The 22,774-nt window shown below is 27.1% G+C and overlaps 1 protein-coding gene across 2 annotated transcripts in view; it reads left to right on the top strand.

Moving 5' to 3' along the window:
* Window positions 1-234: 234 nt before the first annotated feature.
* LOC107164262 (ATP-binding cassette subfamily G member 4-like) overlaps window positions 235-22,774 on the top strand; it is a 44,475-nt gene continuing 21,935 nt past the window's right edge. Inside the window, exons 1-3 of one of the 2 annotated variants that reach the window (XM_089228591.1) lie at window positions 235-608; window positions 671-813; window positions 12,848-13,092. In XM_089228591.1, coding sequence (XP_089084717.1) covers window positions 12,984-13,092 — 109 coding nt within the window. In that variant the 5' untranslated portion in view covers window positions 235-608; window positions 671-813; window positions 12,848-12,983. Of the gene's footprint in view, window positions 609-670; window positions 814-12,847; window positions 13,093-17,366; window positions 17,463-22,774 lie in introns of those variants that run through there. The other variant, XM_089228592.1, reaches the window with a different exon arrangement.

Below are 22,774 nucleotides of genomic sequence, written 5' to 3'. Positions count from 1 at the left end.
TTGTCGTTTCTTTCATCACACCGCCATCGTCGTCCTCAGCCCGTGAGTCACTACACGCGACGAAGACCATACACTAACACTATTACTACTACTACTACAACTATTACTACTACTATTACTACTGTTACCAGTACCACTACTATTACCGATTTACTACCGAGGTAACACTCACACGCGTGCGCACACCAGAACGCTCGCCGATATTATATTATATTATAGGTAAACAAATCGGTCGACCCAGGTCAGTCCAGTTGTGTTCGCCGACGTATCGATAGCGGTCTACCGCCACATAAATATCGGCGCGCTTCACAGTGCGATATTCATAAATTATAATCGTATATTATTCTTAGCTGGGCGCGTTTTTTATCACACGCTCTGTTTCTCAACCGTACGAATACCGTATGCCTAATAATTAGATTTCGGCGCTTAACGATAAGCCGCTTCTTTTACGGTTTTTCATTTCGATTTCCGTATTGTAATATTATATTGTTATCTTCGTCTTCCGTTACGTACGGGAAAATCGACGCCGCCGACGACGACAACGACCTAAGTCCTTCTGATCAGACACCGAAGAGCCGGAGACTAACAACACGCCATTATTATCATCTGTACACCACCGACTGTGTTTTTGGTTTTTATTTTTTTTCAAATTTTTATCGGTTATCGACAGCACAATATTTTTTCGCCGACAACACTTCAATTGCTCCGTTTGACTACACCACACACGTCCTGCATAGAGGATATATACGTAGATGAAAATTGTTTGGCGGTCCGTCATCGATTACTCCAACAAAGGATATATTACTATAGCAGGTTTGTGATTTAAGTACATCAATGTTGTTGTAGTTATTATTATTATTATTTCAATATTGTCTTTGACATAAATGTATATGTTTTTGAGGCCTACGTTTGGGTGTGGTTAAAATTGTATTATATATTTCAATATTTAAGATAATTAATAAACTATATTACCTTATTGTCCTTATCGAATATTTATATATTATTATTATTATTATTATTATTATTATTATGATATGTCCTCGTGTGGTGGTAATGATTTGTTTTTGAATTCGCGTGTTTCCAGCTGAAGATTTCTCGTTTTAATACGATATTACGATTTTTGTTTTATTCTCGTTTCTCTATACTACGTTATAATCATATTATTATTATTATTATTATTATTATTATTATTGTATTGGTATACGACGACGATGCGTTATTACTTTCTCTTTCGGTCGTGCGTATGCATAACACGCTCAAATGCACAAACCGTCGACCTAGTGTACCTTTGAACAGTAAGTTGTAACGTTCAATGACCGATCATATTGTACGATAAAAAATTAAAGCTTTGAAAATGCCACGTGCAGATTTCAGCGGTCCTCTAACTCGATAGGTAAAATAATAATATTAATGATAATAATAATAATATTATATGTACAGTATAGGTGTTTATACCAATATACCACAATTTCCTGTCTAAATAACACGTGCTGATTAGTCGTTTTTGTTTTTTATTTCCATCATCCCATATTAGGTGAATAGATAGGTTCCCACTATAATATATGAGTATTAATACATTGCGCTACACAATGTTTGACACTATAAATACTAACGAAGTGGTGGTTACGACTTTCTTAACACATTATACTAGCAGGCGGCCAGTGTTCGCCAGTTACTTAATCACAAATATACATATTACATAGGTATATTACCTATATATATTTTTTATTTTTTATTGTGTATGGTTTACATACAACACAATGCATACAATGTTCTTGAATTATCGATAAGTACTCTCCAACAACTCTAATAATTGACATCCTGCGCCGAAAACACCGGTAGCTACAAACCTATTGTTTAATATTAGGTACCAAATAATATTATAAATTACCAAATTAATCGTATTAGTAATATAACCCTGAATGTCCACGTAAAACTATTATTATTATAAATTAATTATTGTTGTTTATTTTCAAAAAACGTGTTTATTATACAGCTACAACGTTTTCAACATATATTTATTTACCTAGGTATTTATTTTTATTGAGGTTTTAGTTAAAATTGCCCTTATCTTCATCACTAGGGAAAATTCAATTATTATACATTCAAGTTCTTAAAAATTACCTAATTTACTCTGCAATACTATTAAATTATTTTATAATACTAAAATATAAGCCATATTCTTATAATATGAATTGACATATAGTTGAATGTAAGTTAAAGTATATAATTTAAAATACACCATCAAGTTAAGAAAAATATAATAATTCCATATTTTTGTATCTTAACTAGTATTTAAATTTGAATAACTGGCATATAATGTCATTCTGTGTTTTTCCATTTACAAAAATTGAATATCAACTATCAATTATCATTTTTTTAAGGTATTTTAAATCTTACTAATCCTGAGAATGTATCGTAGAGATTCAGTGATATTTTCTCTAATGTTTTCAATATGTTACTACTTTTTGAGCAGTAAAAAATCTGTAAAGTTGTTGTTTATTGCACTATAGCTTTTTATTTATGTCTTATTGAAATCCAGTCTAGCTGGTATACATAAAATTAAAAGGTTACAAGAAAAATATATCAAGTGAATAGCTAGGTATTATGTAATACAAAATAAGAAAAACAAAAAAAGTCATCGAAAAAAAAACCTACCTAATAATAGGTATAATATAGCTTTTAAACTTTCTTGTAGACATTTTATTTACATAATATTATACATATGCTTTCTTTGATGAATCTGATTTCTTCTATTTTCTCAGCAGTTATCTGCAAAATATTTTGATAAAATTCAACAAATTCTGTTATAGAATACGGCTAAGTAAAACTGTCAATTGTTTATGGGTCCAATGTGTATGAGTTAATAATCACATCTGAATAATACGATTTTTGCTATTTATACTGTATATACTTACAGAAAATATGATTTTATAGTAATAGTGAGTCCCTAACATAAATCAAATTCATGATCAGAATTTTTAAAGGAACGTATTCATCTAAAATATTTCTGATAGACATTTAAAATTATTGCTCAACTGTATTATTTTAATCTAGTTTTAAATCTCGGGTAGTGTCGGGATGGCTGTTTATTTCATAATTATGTGTACTTTCAATTTTGTGACTTAATTTTTGGGTTCAAAGTTTTGAAAAAGTATTATACTTCTCGTTATTTAATAATTATGTTTTGTCAATATATTTCATCGATAATTTTTACTTTTTTCAACAGTTATCCAAAAAAATATATGTACCTATTACTTACGTTAATTTCGTTATTTAAAGATCATATAATTAAAATCAACTATAAAGTTTATACTTATATATTCGTAATACGTTAGGATTCAGTCAGTTATTGGTTATTTATTTGAACATTTATAGTTACGTAATTCGGTTATCTATAATAGTATAATATGATTTACGCAAATTATTTTTTATTATTTTCGCCTTATTCTTGTATTAATATGTTTGAATTTTGAAAACTTGTTTTAATATAAAATTATACAAATTCAAGCCACGTTTATATCCATTTTATAGCCTAAATATTTTAAAGTTTAGAAGACTTAAAATTATATAAAATCTTTAACATTAATTTAAATAAATTAGTAATTGGGGGTGGAGTGGCCGAACGGACTAAGGCGTCGGTTGCGACGCACGCAGTCGCCGGTTCGAATCTCTGTCACGGGTGGCATCGCTCTTTGGGCATTTCGCGATGTCTGGAGAGAGAGGCCGCCGACCCCCAACAGGGCATGGCAGAAACCCACGGGTGCCCATTCAAAAATTCTGCCAAAAAAAACCCACGAGTTAAACAAGTTAAAACTTTACAGTACCTTCCCCTACAGTTCCCCAGGCTAATGACCTCAGTTGTCGAAGCCCTAACCATAAAAAAAAAAAAAAATTAGTAATTTTAATTTTAAAACCTTATGAACACTATAATATACTATATACGCTTCGGACAGTATACTAATAGTATAATAACCAATAGATTATAGATATGTATGTGTCAATGAGTATACATATACGTCCTAAGTATAAGCCCCAATTTTTATACCTACTTAAATGTATATTTATAATTAAACTTTATGTATATTCATCTACTAAGTATCTATTACTTTAAATAATCAAATTTTTGTAGATACGATTGCTTATACTTCATTTAATCCATTTTAAATGCTTTACTCTATCAGTCTTTAAAATTAAGGGTCGTCCTGAATAAATTAATAATATTCAGTTATAAATTTAGTAATTTGTCATGTAAGGAAAAAACCAGTTAGTACTATATAAATATGATAATATACAACCAGAATCGAGTTAATACCTGTTACCTTATGAGTTATAAATATGCAGTTTATAAGTATTAAATTAAGTATCAATGAGTTTATTCAGTCATAACGATCAATGACCAAAAATCAATAAAATTAGTATCTATTAGGTATCTAATTTTACAATAAAATGTCAACTGCAGTATGTGTGTGATAATAACGTGGATAAACTTAATGCAATAGTATTATAGTACCTATAATATACGAGTAATTAAGTACTGAAAATTACACCACAGAAAGGTTTATTGTGTTTAGCGTACAATTGCAAGAACATTCTTTAACAGTTAAACATAGGTATGATGAAATTTTAAGATTTAGTTTGCTTTTAAAATAAACTTATAAAACAATGCAGATGAGTTCTAGAGATGGAAAATGAAGAATGAGGTCACTGATGAAACCGACTGATTAAGTAGTGGAAGCTTGAGGCCAGACAGACATTAACCCAATTATTATAAATGCATCACGAAATAATAAATATATAAATAATAGTGAATGTCATTAATAATATGATAGTAGTTTAATTATTTGTATTAATATACGTTCAATACGATTATCAATAACATTAAACTAAAATTCATCCCTACGTATTGATATAATTAATTTTCCACGGGTATTAATTGATTTATAGTTTATTATTTTATTTTGACGATCAGTACTAATAAATTGAATGATTAGTGATGTTTATTATATCTACTTTATTTTTTTATTTAAAGATACCTTTATTTTCTAACCAAACAACTAAAAAGTCACCTATTGGACATTTCTACATTTTAATTATTGTTGGCACTTTAAGTAATACATATTATGTGCTAATGTGATACACATTAATTTTGTCTTTTTAAATCCATTTTCTTTCAATGATTTCTAAAAATAGCCGAGAACTTGTAAAAAGTAACCATTTTACAAGTTAAAATTATAAGTTATAAGTATTAAGTAGCCATCAATTAATATCGTAAATACCAATGTATAATTTTAATAAAGAGGAAGTTTAAGTAGCTTAAGACATTTCAAGTGACAATCGAATCTTAAAACAGAACATGAATATTATAACTACATTACTACTTTATTGTGTTTTCGACTTTCGTTATTTTTTTTAGTTACAAATTATTTTATTTTGCGTTTAATTTTGATATTATTTATGTATCTACTGCCAAGATTAAATAATTAGTGATCAAGAAAATGTAAAATATAGAAATACGAGTAATGTGTAGAAAAATTGATGATTCGTGACTCCAATTATCCTCAAAATAAACATCCAAGGTTATTTTTAAGCGAATAGCTCTTCACACAATTATTCAAATTGAAAAAATATGCATAATCATAATTGGTCATTAAACTTATTATAGTATTAAGCATAATTTTGTGAATTTTCATTGTTTTGTTTTACAATAAGTTTAAATTTTAACTATGAGTCTGGACTCTGGATCTACAATTAACGATGTTCCCTTTTGTTGGTAAAATTTAAAAACAGCTGGATTAATTATTATTTCCATGGTATAGCATGTATGATATTGAATAATTATAGTTGTGTTATATTTACCTATAGATAATATATAATCTCAAAACAATGAATGCAAATTTATTTTTAATTTCGTTAAAATTCATACCAAGTGTAAAATTTTTAAGAAAATCATTATTAAATTTGTTTTACTCATATATATGTAATGGAATTTCAATATCATGTAATATTATATTATAAAACAATATTTACTTAAGTCCAAATTAAATTTAGTATAGGTAATAGGTATGACCTTGAATGATTCATATATAAATTAGTTGGTAAATTAGCGATATTCAAAATAATAATAATTATAATATTTATTGTTATAAAAAAATACACGATTTTTAAAAACATAAAAAAATTTTAAATTCGATTTTAATTTATACATAGAAGACTCAAGTAGTTATATAATATGTATTATTATTTATTCTACATAACTATCAACAAGGATGAGCATGATGTTTTGTAGTATACTCGTAATAAGCCTCCATTCTTTATCATGCGTAACTTACTATGACTTTGTTGGAAATGTCATCATATGCACAATCTGTGAGAATATTTTTATGATTGGTGCAATATAACACAATAGTACCCAATACTAAGTGATATAGAAAACCACCGGAAAACCAGTACTCGATAATATTTCTTCTGCCAAGTCGAAAAAAATCTGTGGTATAGCATCATCTATAGTAAGGAAATTATAAATATTCATATACCACCTTTCTGTTGCTTTCGTCTGTAGAAAATAAAGAAAAATAAATGTAAAATTGCTCTGCAGTTAACTAATATTTGAAACCAATAACTATTAATATATGAGAAATTAATTTCATAACAACCATATGCGTATAACAATGTATGTTATAATTTGTTATATAAACAACAATAACTTCATCGCAAAAGCATTCAAATTTTAAACTATTCTATATATACATATGTGATGTGTCTAAGTCTGATATTCAGACGTATTCGTATAATTAACAAACAACTACATTTATTGAAAGTGTTTAAAATTCGGTTTTGAAGTTTTCAATAGCTTTTAACTTAAAAGTTATAAGTGTTAAGTGTGATTTTTAAGAATGATCATCCCTTTTTTTACATTTACATAAAACATTTATTCTAATTCAAATTTTTAGAATTTTCAAGTATACCTATAAACCATATTTTCAGTTTTCTAGTATTTCTTATGCTACTTTAGGAGTGTCTTTTGGCGATATAAATTTATATTTTTCAAATAAGATTGATAAGAACCACCATTTTTACTGTAAATCATTATTCATTAGTGAATGATTTTCTTGAAAATTCTGATGTATCTAAATAAAAATTTGAATTAGTGGTTTCTTAAAATGTTTATATTAAGGATAATAATCCTTTAAAATGGTTTCATAAAAATGTACCAGACTATATGTAATACTTGATATAGTATTTATTATAATTTGATTAATTTAAATTGTTTATACCTATTGACACCAACTTTTTCAAACCCATTACCATATATATAATTATCCTATAGGCACAAAGTTAAATAACTAAAAACTACGCGAACATTGATTTAGATAAAAAAAAAAATTCTTAAAAAAATATCTGCTTAATAATTAAAAATTAAAAAGGGGTTCCTATTTGAAAAATAAAAGTTTGTATTGTCACAGAATCATCCTTAAGTGGAACAAAAATTCTCAAGTATTTGAATATATGCACAATTTAAGTATAAAAATAGTGTAGATTCTTAATTTATCACCCTTACAAATCACTTTCTATACTTAAATATATTACTTTATTAGGTATTTGTTTTATTATAATATCTGCGTTCTTTATGAGGTTTGTGATTCTATGCTATTGTGGTCAATATTTTAATAATATACAGTTGACTCTCGATAATTCGAAATTGGCGGGACTGTTGAAAAAATTTGAATTACCGAGAATTCGAATTGTCGAGTAGTTCGAAATAACGAGAGGGCAAAAAAATTCGAATTATAGAGAGTTAAGAAAAAAATTTTGTTTTTTTTTATTGTTCATACATATATATTAATTATTTCAGTAAATTAGATGATACATAATATTAGAGTTATTTATCATTAATTCTAACATTTTTAATTATTTATTATTATTATAAAAGATTAGTTTCATTTTTTCATTAGTATTTTCTATAGTAAATAAAGCATCAAAAACCCCAACAGTGACTTCTGAGTTCTGACTGGAGCGAAAAATTTCGATTTATCGAGTGTACTTACATTGTTTTTGTTTGAATTACCACGTGATTTTCAAGGAACCGAGTATTTACTTCAAATTACCGAGGGTTTCGAATTATCGAAGGTTTGAATTATCGAAAGTCGACTGTAACATGAAACTGATTAGTAGATAACATATAAAATAGTACGTGGTATATTATATTATATTATTATTATTATTATTATTATTATTATATTTATATTATTTTATACTTAATACTTACTATTTTGACTACAATATAAAATGCATATATTCAATATCGACTCTGCAGTTATTGCAGATTATGTATTGTATTTTCATTTTTTATAGATACGCAAGTCACAAGGGAGCGAAGGTCAAAATATTTTGGCTCATTCATATAGTATTCAATAGTATTTTAATTACGATAAATATCGACTCTGGGCATTGGTTAAACGTCTTGCATTTGCATATACAATATTTGAATACGTATAGCCGTAATATTATACGTTATGTAAGTTGTAATGATTTTAAAAATAAATCGGGGAGCTGAAAATCGAAATAGATCTTCACACTTTTTATTTTTCTCCGTTACGTAGGTACCTACGTCTAATTATAACAGTTTTAAAACGAATACGTATTGTTCGTTTACCGTGGCTTACGATGAAAATGTTGAAATGTCCGATGTACCTATGGAATATGCGTGTTGCCGTAAATGCTCGATCACTAGGTAAACCTAGGTTTTACTAGTTAATACTAGGTTTTACTGTTTGTACTCTGTAAATGCTGAAATTCTTAATTTTATTCGGGCTTTTATTAAACACGTTGTGTACCTACATCCTAGGATATACAAATTGACTTAGTAAAAGCTGATCAATACACGACACATAACATTTAAGTGATAAGCTGTGTGAAAATTATAATTATATAAATATATATTATATATATATTATTAAAATAAACTACTGACAGTCATTTACATTTTTATACAAAATAAAAATGCATTTAAAAAAGAATTATTATTTATTTGTTTATAAAAATTAATAAAATTGGTGGGTTAGAAATAATTATTTAAATTTTTATTATTTAAAATTTTTATTTATTTGCTCATGTTGTACTATTATTGCATTATAAATGAATTTTTATTTTGTATAAACATTTAAATAACTGTCATTAGCTTGTTTTAATAATATATAATTATAATTTTTACGCAGCTTATCGCTTAAATGTTGTGTGTCGTGTATTGATCAGCTTTTACTAAGTCAATTCGTATATCCTAGGATGTACACAACGTGTTTAGTAAAAGCCCGAATAAAATTAAGAATTTCAGCGCATTTACTGAGTACAAACAGTAAAACCTAGGTTTACCTACTGATCGGGCATTTACGGTAACATATGCATACTTAGTACTTACACGTGATGATGAACGACCCAGGATCTATCTTAAATGCTGGCTGTAAATATAAAATGTATATTATATAATAGTTGCGGTAATAATATTATACTACAAGGCTGGGCATTAACGCGTTAATAAGTTAAAGTTAAGTTAATTTAAACTTTTTAACTTAACAAGTTATTTTTTTATGTTTATTAACTTAATTAATAACTTTAGGAGCTTTTGAATTAACTTTTAATTAACTTGAGTTAATTTTACATTTAAATAAGTTAAGTTAATTTAATTTAATTTTGTGAACTATTGTAGGAATACAAATTGCTGGCAGGTACACATTTTATAAGGTTATAAGTATGCTAAAAAAAAAAAAAAATTAATATATATTATAAATATAATGTACCTACCATATTTAATGTAACTTATCTATTGCTTATATAAATACTATGTAATTTTTTTGTAGCCAATGGCCCATAGCTGCCGAGGCATTGTTATAATAATAATAAAAAAAAAAAGTATGCTAACAAAATGTGTACTGTTAGTTTTTGCACACATAAAATAGTAATAAATCTTTGGTCTAATAACATGAACAATTTTAGGTACCGATTATTTTAATTTTACCTATAAGAAAACAAGAAACTTTTTTTAACTTTACTTGAATTAAAAAGTTAATATTAAATTTTGGTTAACTCTTAACTTAATTCAATTGATGGAACATTTTGAATTAACTTTTAACTATTAACTTGATTTAGATTTTAATTTAACTTAACTTAACTGAGTTAAAAAAAATCATTAACTTGCCCAGCCTTGATTATACATACGTATATACGTATAATATTATTACGGTGATTGTGTCCTATCTATGCGGCGTATATAAATAAAACATATGTGTGTCGTCGTCAGTTTAGTATATCGTTGAGTAACTCCTTCGCCGCAGAGATTGTCATGGCGGCGGCAATAGTGTCGACACGCGTGAATGCGCTCGGCTCATACAGCCTCCTCGATGCTCTGAGAAACCTGTAATTTCGTCGGCCTCGCGTATAAAACGCACAAAACACTGGTGCGGTATATACGTCGTAGCCTATAGGTAATACACAGACCCACACGCGGTTACTTAACCGGCCGTTCGCCATTTACTGCTGTTTAAACCTCGTTTTGCACAAATGTATTAATAATAATAATAATATAAATAGTAAATAATATATAATAAGTAATAGTATAAAACTATAAACTATCGATTGTGGTGAAAAAGGTGGTGTATATGTAACTATGTATTGTATATGTATACGTCATAATTTATTGTTTAAAACTGAAGGTACTTACCTCCTATGTTGGCATATGACATATTATTATAAACGTGGTTGGTGTGCATATGGAATAATAATTAATAATGTAGTGTATTAAATGTTTACAAATTATTATGGAAACCTTGACAATGGTCATGGGATATACATATTAAATGTCCGTTATTTCTATAAAATTTAAACGCGTGTTTTATGTATTGTAATGGATAAGTAGAAAACAGATCATTTTATAACATTCTCGGGAAAAGTGTACAGTTAGTGTTTAGAATGACTAATGTTGAAAGCGAGAAACTAAGAAATTGTTATATTAATCTTTTCTTTTTAGTTGCACCTAATAAATTTCCAAAAATTTAATCAAATATGAATCCCAAACATGCCAATTTTGGTTACATTACTTATAAAAATGTTCCGAGCTTGAAACAATATACATAACATTTAGCTGCCTAATAGAATATTTCATAAACTGTATGCAACTTCGTAACTAGGATTTAGCTTCCGAGGGGGGGGGCATACATGGGAAGCCTAACACTATTGGATTTGGATCCCTTATAAACTTGGCCTGGTCATAGGTATACAATGTCTCAGGCTTTTGCAGTAAACCTCTATACAAATACATAAATGTATTGTTTCGAATAATTAGAATTAATTTATGTAAATATTATTTTAAAAATTGATTTAATTATTTCAATAAATAATTCATATTATAATTATGTACGTCATAAATCTGAGGCACAAAATGGGTAAATATAAATAATACACAAATGAACAAGGTGAAACACTATCCTATATAATATACGAGATGATATTCCTGGAAGTTCTATGTTAGGAGCTATTAAATAAGAGGCTGAATGTATTGCAGGGTTTAACATGCTTAACAATAATTTGCTAGAAAATTACATTGAAATATTATGTCAAAATTCTATCATGATGCACCCTGAATGTGCTTCAGTGTTCAGTATACTCGTATATATGTAACCTTTTATATTCTTTTGCTTATCATATTATGCAACTGCAATAAAAATGTGTACATTTTTATAATAGGTATTTATATTTTAATTCTCGGAGGTTAAATATAGCTTCGGAGATATTTGATTTATTTAAATTATTTAACTTCCATTGGTTGATAAAGTAAACTTACTACATAGAATAGATAAGTTATTTTGATACTTGAACGTCATTGAGTTTTGACTCATATAATTTATAATTTTATATTAGAATTCATGTAGCCCTAATTTAAATATTATGCTTCATATAATATATTTCCCATAGGTATGTCTTACTCTTACTCTTAGATTGTATCTTAATGTTAGGTTAAGTGAAATATTTTATATTATGTTAAAAATATTAAATTACAAATGAAATACCTACTAAATAATATTTATAAGTTCATATATAATAGCTAATATCTTCTACTCACCTATTCATTATTGGTTTTATTGCCTAACATTTGTTTGATGATGACAAATTGTGAAATGATCAACTAATTAATTCTTGTATTTAATGTCACACTAGACTATTAGTACGATGAATAGTGTATGCATTAATGTTAATTTAATAGGTATAATGTTATATGTATTATTTGATAACATAATTTTCTAAACTATACATTATAATATATTATAATATACTGATCGTTTGACATAATATATTTTAATAATAATTATATAAGGTTCGAAATATGTTTCAGATATTTAACAATTAAATATACATATAACATAGTAAGTAATCCATCCTTGACATTTCGTTTCGTTTTCGCCCATACATAACTAGTATTCGTTTAAATAATATCTACGCTGAAAATAAATTCGTAAATTCTGTTTATTGCAATATTACAGACAGTATATTAATACTGAATATGTTTAGAAGAACGAAAATGAATATCTGTACACACTGCCGTGACACTGTTTGACACAATAATACAATTTTAATAAATTTAATTGAAGTTTCGCGGAAGGTATTATGATGCTCAAAACTGTTATTTCAGCTTCCCTTCAAAATAAAACGATATGGGGAAGATGGGTCGCATTAACCGATTAAGTGACAATGATTATATTGTCAATTTTTGTTTTTAAATGTAATTATTAATTACATTTAAAAACAAAAACAAAAAAAAATTACTAATTATACATCAATTTGTTTTCGTTCACAGGTATCCTAACGGATGACGCATTCCTATGATGAACATATACACATACAATTATCGTTAAAACAGATACCATCCGAGAAATAATTCAGTTCGTGGATCAGTCAAAAAAACGTGAGAACAAGCCAATTCGGATTAAAACATGGCATCCGCTCCTCGAATGGTGCTTATGCACCTACCCAAAAATAATCCGATTGACATCACATTTACGGACATTGAGTTCACTGTAGATGTCGGAACGTTGCGCAGAGGTAAAAAAATATATATTCAATTACGAATTCAAAAACTGATGATAATAATATTTATAATGACATATATTATCATTTATGTATTTGGTACCTAGTGTTACATAAAGACATTCGTAAATCGTAACCTTGATTAGCATTGACCTACTATATGGTACGTGATTGTTTGGTGTGTATGTATGGGCCCACGAAACAACATTTCGGTTGATAATTATTATTTATAGGCATGACAAATTATAGGTATACCACCTATTATAATGGCAGCAGATGAAAGTAAAAATTTTCGAGTGATTGATCGATAACAATTATTTAAGTACATCTAAATGATTATCATCGTATGTTATTATTATTGTATAAGTAGTGAAAATAACGCTGTACATATATTAAACTTGCGTTTTTAGACCGTTTTAGATTCTACGTATAACCGGTAAATTATATTTTCATAACCAACGTTTCACTGATGTACTACATAAAGTAAGAAATAAGAAGTATTTATGTGTACCATAGTAGGTACACTTAACACTTTTTGGCAAATACTCCCGTGTACCACTACTGGTACACAAAAACTTATTGGAAAAACAACAAGTGTACCAAAAATGGTACACGTGGCGCTTTTGGCAATGTACTGAAAACTGACGTAGCAGTTAACCTGTTAAACATTTTATGCATACAGTATTCAAATACGGCATAGATCGTATAGATACATATTTGAATATTTTTTTGAATTTTCTAGTTTAGCTTTTGAGACCATTTTTAATCTCCTTCACAGAACGTTGAAGAAATGCGTGCATAGTTATTTTTTAAATTTAATGAAATATAATGGAAATCTTCAGCTTTTTTTTTTAGTTTTCACCAATATAATTTTTATAAAAGAAAACATTTTTTTTTTTTGCTTATTGAATGTACCCGATTTCCTCACTATAACTCGAATATATAATAGGTCTATCATAGGCTCTTGAAGTTCAAGACAAAAACATCAATCAGCGTGGCAAGCTGGTTCAAAAGACTTAACGAGCTAGAATCGGCCGTGGGGCTGTTACTGTTGAATACGCTATAATATTATACATTGAATATAATATACAATACTTATAAGCTCTGCCGAAATAATTCTTCCCTTTTTTTTTTCAAATCTCGGATCTACCACATTAAACAATTTTACTAAACAAAGTCGTTTTATTATAACATGTTCAACATAGTTTTTTTTTACCACCAAACTACATGAAACCTATAATTAAATAATTTATTATTATAGTAAGTATCTATAATAGATGTGAATCTATTATATAACTGGTTTAAAAATTTCACTTACCTGCGATGTTTTTTTTTTAACCAATAATGAATAGGAGTGTTTAATTTGTTTTAAAGGTTTTGTAGACCATTATAAATTGCAATTTTACATTAACTAATTATCGTTTATATGTCTAAAAATAATTTTAGTATCCATATATTAACATTTCCTTAAATATGTCTTTTATAATATTCGTAGACCATGTTGGTTAGTATATTTATTAAATCATCCAAAATGTAATCTAATATAACTATAATAAACTAAATAATATTTTTACAAGTACAGCTATTATCCTCGAAAACTAACATTTTAATTTAAAAAATAAAATAAAAATGTATGACTATATCACTTCTGTAAAACTTTTTATTGATTTTACTCTTAATCTAAAAGTCTAAATATATTATTATTTATTACCTAATATATTCGGCGTGTATCATTTAAAAAAATATTACTCTGTGTAGATAGCGCTATCGCCTATTATACAGTGTTCAAATAATAGCTTCAAAACCATTTATTTAGCATCGTCGTTCAATTTAAATTTAAGATAGTTTCATAGTCTTAGGCGCCTACCATATAAAAAACATTGATGTTATTTTGATTTATTTCCTTAAGAATTTCAATACCTAATGACAAATATATTGAAATATATACATTTCGTTAATCTGTTTAAATACTTAGTTTATACTATGCATATTAAATATATTTCTCATTTCTAAATTCATAAATTCTATGTAATCATTTCATAATGTATTATTTTTCTTATGAGTAAACTATAATACTATAAAGTTATTTTTTGAAATCAAATTAATTTTCCACCTAACAAATATTATAAATATTTGTATTTATTTTGTTTAATGTGTATAGTCAATTATTTTACATCTAAACAATTCATTTGATTAGAAACAAACTGCACAATTCGTTATACCTACTAGTTTTTTTTATTCAAAATACATGGTAGGTATTATACACTGTGACGAACTAGCTAGCTTGTTGTCAGTTAATAAAAGAGAAAACGAATTTATATTGACTTTAGTTTCCTTCCGGTTCTGTTTAGTTATACCCTAGTCCAATACAACATACGATTATTTCCGTGACAGCTATATTAAGAACATTAGTAGTATTCACACGTGTAATTACGACGTATTTTGCTGTCTAAAACATTAAATAAATATTAAATAGAGAAATTTAATCTTCTATAAGATAAAATTGTATTAAAATACTACTTAAAAATAATTAATAATCCATATTTAAAATAATATTCATTATAAACAATCTTAAAAAAGACAATTTAAGACAAAATAATATTTGGGGCTAACGGTAAAACGATGCCACCAAATACTATGAACTCCAATATATACTTATATATATATATAATAATAATAATTGGAAAAAAATAGAAAACTAGTTATTAATGTTATTATAATTAAATTTTAATATATAGAAATAAAAATAAATCTATAAGGCAATATATACAATATATTTTAACGATACAAATTATTTATTATTTTAAATAAAATATTAAGCACAAAAATAAAGTTTATTTTAATTATTTTCTTATTGTGGCTTATTGAAACACTCTAGCTTCTTTTATATTTCAATATAACATACAAAAAAAATAATAATGGTAATAATCAGGGATTGAAACCAGTTTCTGAAAAATCGGTTAAAACCGCGGTTTATTTTCATTATGGAACATCGGAACCGGAACCGGAACCGATACCAACAGCCTCAAAACACCGGTTAAAAACCCGTAATTGAAACCGAAGGTTTTTAAATAACTGTTTGCAAAACCCAAACCGAAATCATAGAATTGAAAAACCGTTCTTGATCCGTGCTTGAAAAACCGATTAAAATTTAAAATTAATATCGGTTTCTTCGAATTTTATAAAGTTAATTACATTATTTATAATTCTAGTTCAATCGAGTATTTTCATACGAAGAAAATAATATAATGTTCTAAAAAAACATTATAAAATTTACCTGACGCTATAAGGTACTCAGTATTACAAAATAATAATTGATAATACGAATATTGTTCTATTTATATTTTATATTATAATTATACTTATAGGTTCAAAATTAAAATACAAATTTTTTACATGTGATCTGACTATTACAACACTGAACACAGATACTAAAATAATGATATATTGTATTTATAATGTTATTATTTATTGTCTATTGAGAATTGGTAATAAAAACGAAAAATGTTAATAAAAATAATGTAAATTTCTAACAATTTTTAAGCCTAAAATAGTGTGTGCCCTTAATAGTTAATAGATAATAAAAATTGGGTCTACAATTATTAGACGCAGGAAAATGAAATCAAAGTTTGAAAAAAAACCGTTCCAAAAACCAAAACCAAACATTTTCAAAAACCAGAAAATGTAGAAAACCGTTCTCAAAAACTGAAACCGTTAAAATTTAAAACGGTTTCGATCCCAGGTAATAATACTATAAATCTAAGTATGGTAATTTGAGTTTATGTAAACAGTTAGTTAATCATAATATTATACCTGAATAAATTTAAAGTTATTAAAAACCTAGTTTTCATAAGCGTGACGAAAAGCGCCATAATATATAGAAATATAGTGTAAATTTGAATAACATAATGGCGTGTGCACTCAGTTAAAAATGCAGATTTAAAAATTTTTATTGTCAAAATGTATTCTTTATTATATTATATCGAACTCAATAATTAATTTGTAGGTTTAATATTTTTAGTATATATCCTAATCATTCATTATTAAATAAACGTTTTTTTACAAAACATTTTCTAAACTAATTTTATAATTAACTACAAGTCAATTAAAAGTAAATTAGTACCTTATCAGAGTTTATTTTCATTTACATTCATAAAATATTATTGTTGTAATTTTAAATTAATAATTAACTTTTTTTAATTCAATGAGTTCTGTAGATTTAAGCTTAGAATATGCTTACTTAATATTTTTGTCTGAAAAATTATAAGAAACTGTTTTGATGCTTATAGGTAGGTATCTAGAAGCTTAAAAGCTCCAGGTTGGTGGAGACGATACTCGGGCAGTAGGAGGCTGCAGAGCTCGTCAGACAAGCGAAAGATGGACGGGTAGGGTAAAAAGTATTGTTTTCTGTGTGCCAAAGACCAGCGTTTCTGGGTGGTTAGAAGTGCTCAATTTTGTATAAATTGTTATGTTGGTAAATAAACGATACAGGAACAGGTAGAAGTATTGTAATGAACAGTTCCCACCGGTATCTGGTTTTTGAACAGGGAAAAAAAGGTGCTTAAAAGAGGTACGTGAAGTTGGCACTACAAAGTACTCAAAACTTTTCAAAAACATTCCAACAATTCCTACTCGGACTTGTTGGACGTTGTTGGACATTTGTTGGAATTTGTTGGAAAAGTTTAGAAAAGTTACGAGACTTTGAAGTTTGTAGTGCCAAGTACATGACCAACACTACAAAGTACTCAAAACTTTTCGAAAACATTCCAACAACTCCTACTCGGACTTGTTGGACGTTGTTGGACATTTGTTGGAATTTGTTGGAAAAGTTTAGAAAAGTTACGAGACTTTGAAGTTTGTAGTGCCAAGTACACGACCAACACTATACAAAGTGATCAAAACTTTTCGAAAACATTCCAACAACTTCCACTAGGACTTGTTGGACGTTGTTGGACATTTGTTGGAATTTGTCGGACAATATTAAAAGCCCTACAATACAAACAAAATATAGTATTGGAACTTGGCATCACATATAACACTTATAAATAAAAAAAATCATATCAAATTAATTTTGGTGCTCGCACTCCCAGTGACTTTTAGAAATCGTCCAACAAACCTATTTTAGTCTATTGAAAAAGAAAAAATTTCTCAAACTACCATATATACTAACCATATACCTACTATTGACCATTTAACTATATCTCTAATTAATTTTGAAGTACAAACTCCCAATGATTTATTATTTTTCCTGTGAACCATTGGTACGTAAAAACTGGAGCTAGCTCTGGCGTATGGTATAGGAGTCGAACGGACCTCGTCCATACAAAAAACGATTTTGATGGGAGACAGCCTAGGGTTTTATCATAATATTATACTTTTATACAAACAATTTATAGTTCTGATAATGGGTATGTATTTATTTAAAATATCTATAAAAAAATTTGCTCAGATGTACTTATTTCCGATATTTTTTATTGACAGTTGACTCTCTGCCGAGTGGGAATCCCTAGGTATCGAGTGAATAAAAAAATAATTTTTGATGTGTTTTTTTTTTTGTGTGTGTCTGTGTACAGCATAACTACTCAAAATAATGCTTCAATTTCAAACTTTGGGGGAGTTTTCTGATGTAAAAGTGAATATCCTTGGTGCATTAAAGACGTCAAAAGTAAACATTTTCCAACAGTTTTCAAAAAAATCGAGAAAAACAAAAAAAAAAAATGACAGAAAAACGGGAATTTTTAAGCACAACCAGTTTTTGCCCAAATAGGTTTTCTCATTTGGTTGTTATTCAAAAACGAATAATTTTAGATGCATGAAAATTGTACTGAATGTTTATATAAGTATATTCTATCCACCATGAAATTTTCAAAAATATTTGACTTAATTTGAACTATTCATAGGTATTCACTAGGTATTCAATTATCGATCATTATTCGTTTTTTTTTAATTAATATCGATAAAAATTTATTTTTTGGGTAAAAAATCTTGAAAATTTAATACAAGACTTTTAACTTATTGTTAAAATAGCAGTTGAAAAATAAAATAAATGCATAGTCACAATTTTTTTTATAAGAATTCAAATTTTGAATTTTGACAAAATACGTAAAAATCACAAAAATTCGCAAATTGTTTTAAGCTAGAAATTCATAAAAAAATTTCTTTTTAAATCTAAGATTTAAATTTCAATACAAGATTTTTTACAAATTTTTCAATTTTTATCACAAAATAAATGTCCACCGGACATTCAAATTAAATTTTTATTAGCATTTAAATTTCAAATATTGACAAAAATTCGTCAAAACAACGAATATTTCCGAATTATTTTGTAGTTCAAAATTTATAATATTGTATGTATTTGTATCTAAGGTTATAAAATTCAACACTAAGTTTTCCATAAGTTTTGCTTCAAATAACTATAGAGAAAATGTGAAGCGTCATTATAGGAAAAATGTTTTGAGCGTTTGAGTTTTAAATTTTTATGAAACCGCGTAATGATAACGATTTATCCTCAAACCAGGTATAAGGTATTATCAATTATGATAACTACATGCAATGTTTTTGGAAAATTTGAATAACCATGCCTTATGTAAAATGCGTCCTAATTGAAAAATAAAATATTTGTTTCTAAATAGAATATATGACAATATTTAAATACGTATAATATATCCTAGACTGACAAATCATGTCCGTTCAGAATCGTTTTTCGTATACAATGATACCTATCATTGCATTCAAATCTAACCTACCCTAGTCAGAGGTCCACCCCACCACCTAATGTACAGCAGAGCGATACCCACTTTCCCGCTTTTTTTTATTGTCCTTAAACCAAAGTATAATCCACCATAATTAGCAGTAATATTGAGTATTAGTTTATAAAGTGATATATTTAGTTGAATAAAAAGCTAAAATTGTATTTTTCATATACATGGGAATACTAGAAAAAAAAAACCCATTTGATCAAATAACCATATTTTATCGATATCACTGATAAAATGTATTAGTGTTACATTAAACTAATAGGTAGAATTGTTTTTACTTCCCTAAAATTATGTCTATAAATAATTTAAATACATTTATTAAAGAACTATCCATATCAAATTCTTACTTCAAGTATTATTATTGTTAAATCAAGTATATATACAGGGTGATTCTTTTATCAAACAACACTTATTATTTAAAAAAGTATTGACTTTTTTCAAAATATTTTTTTACATAATTTCAAGTTGTTAAAAACCAACGCTTTTATTAAAAAATTATATTTTTAAATATTTTTTATCCTTATAATTTTTTAAGTTTTTTACTTTTTTGAATGGCAACATAGTTTTTTAATTTCATGTTCCAAAGCAGAATATTTTTCTAAAAATTTTTATACATAAAAATCGAATTTAGGACGAGTAATTTATGAGTTATAAGTATTTAAATTTTAGACAAACGGAGTAATGGACAAACATTTTGCGTGGTTACCACTCTACTTTGCCAATCTAAACTTTAAATACCTATAACTCATAAGCTACTAGCGCTAAATTCGAAATTTTAACGTAATAATTAATAAAAAAAATAGCTTTATTAATTTATAAAATTTTAAGTGTAGGTTACCATTTGAAAATCAAAAGTTGATAGTGGTTTATCTAATATATATAAGGGTGAAAAAAAAAAAAAATAAACAATTCAAGAAGAGTGTAAATCTACAATTTTGAAAAAAAAAATTAGAAAGAAGTCAATACATTTTTAAATAATGAATGTTGTTTGATAGAAAAATTCAACCTGTATATTCATAGGCGCCCGCAGGGAAGGGCAAGCTGGGGCATTTGTCCCCCTGGCTTTTTCAAAATATTTTTATTAATTGAATGTTTTAAGATAAATATTACTATATACTGAACAACAAATTTAAATTATAAAATAAGTTGTAATATAATAAAGTATAATATCATTGTATAAGAAAAACGATTCTGAATGGAGGTGATATGTCAGTCTAGGTATATGAACAACAATATTTAAAAAAAAAATTGAATTACACATTTTTTAGACTTTTCGGTTACAATATGAATTATTTATGAGGATCTTTGTTTTAAATTTTCAACCCTTAGTTATAAAAACCTAACATTTTATAATTTTTTAATTACAATGATTTATAATTTTCGAGATTTTGATAAATGTTGTCAAAATTTGAAATTTAAATGTTTATAAAAAAAAAACTGAGACTATGTATTTTCAATATTTTTCAACTGCTATGCTATCAATATATCTGGAACCTTGTATTAAATTTTCAGACTTTTTGGCCGACCAAATAAAATTTTATTGACAATTATAAAAAAAAAAAAAAAAATAGAAAACTGAAAATGTCTGTAAACAGCTCAAAACAAAAATCAAAATGTTTTCAAAATTTTATGGTGTATGGGAAAATGAAAATATAAACATTCAGTACAATTTTCATGCATCTACAATTATTCGTTTTTGAATAACAACCAAATGAGAAAACCTGTTTGGTCAAAAACTGGTTTTGCTTAAGAATTCCCGTTTTTCTGTCATTTTTTTTTTTTTGTTTTTCTCGATTTTTTTGAAAACTGTTGGAAAATGTTTACTTTTGACGTCTTTAATGCACCAAGGATATTCACTTTTACATCAGAAAACTCCCCCAAAGTTTGAAATTGAAGCATTATTTTGAGTAGTTATGCTGTACAGTGTACACAGACACACACAAAAAAAAAAACACATCAAAAATTATTTTTTTATTCACTCGATACCTAGGGATTCCCACTCGGCAGAGAGTCAACTGTCAATAAAAAATATCGGAAATAAGTACATCTGAGCAAATTTTTTTATAGATATTTTAAATAAATACATACCCATTATCAGAACTATAAATTGTTTGTATAAAAGTATAATATTATGATAAAACCCTAGGCTGTCTCCCATCAAAATCGTTTTTTGTATGGACGAGGTCCGTTCGACTCCTATACCATACGCCAGAGCTAGCTCCAGTTTTTACGTACCAATGGTTCACAGGAAAAATAATAAATCATTGGGAGTTTGTACTTCAAAATTAATTAGAGATATAGTTAAATGGTCAATAGTAGGTATATGGTTAGTATATATGGTAGTTTGAGAAATTTTTTCTTTTTCAATAGACTAAAATAGGTTTGTTGGACGATTTCTAAAAGTCACTGGGAGTGCGAGCACCAAAATTAATTTGATATGATTTTTTTTATTTATAAGTGTTAAATGTGATGCCAAGTTCCAATACTATATTTTGTTTGTATTGTAGGGCTTTTAATATTGTCCGACAAATTCCAACAAATGTCCAACAACGTCCAACAAGTCCTAGTGGAAGTTGTTGGAATGTTTTCGAAAAGTTTTGATCACTTTGTATAGTGTTGGTCGTGTACTTGGCACTACAAACTTCAAAGTCTCGTAACTTTTCTAAACTTTTCCAACAAATTCCAACAAATGTCCAACAACGTCCAACAAGTCCGAGTAGGAGTTGTTGGAATGTTTTCGAAAAGTTTTGAGTACTTTGTAGTGTTGGTCATGTACTTGGCACTACAAACTTCAAAGTCTCGTAACTTTTCTAAACTTTTTCAACAAATTCCAACAAATGTCCAACAACGTCCAACAAGTCCGAGTAGGAATTGTTGGAATGTTTTTGAAAAGTTTTGAGTACTTTGTAGTGCCAACTTCACGTACCTGCTTAAAAGCT

Source organism: Diuraphis noxia, unplaced genomic scaffold (assembly GCF_037042655.1).
Source record: "Diuraphis noxia isolate RWA-SAM2 unplaced genomic scaffold, SU_Dnox_SAM2 contig0005, whole genome shotgun sequence".
Taxonomy (NCBI): domain Eukaryota; kingdom Metazoa; phylum Arthropoda; class Insecta; order Hemiptera; family Aphididae; genus Diuraphis; species Diuraphis noxia.
This window is presented reverse-complemented; position numbering and strand designations above follow the sequence as displayed.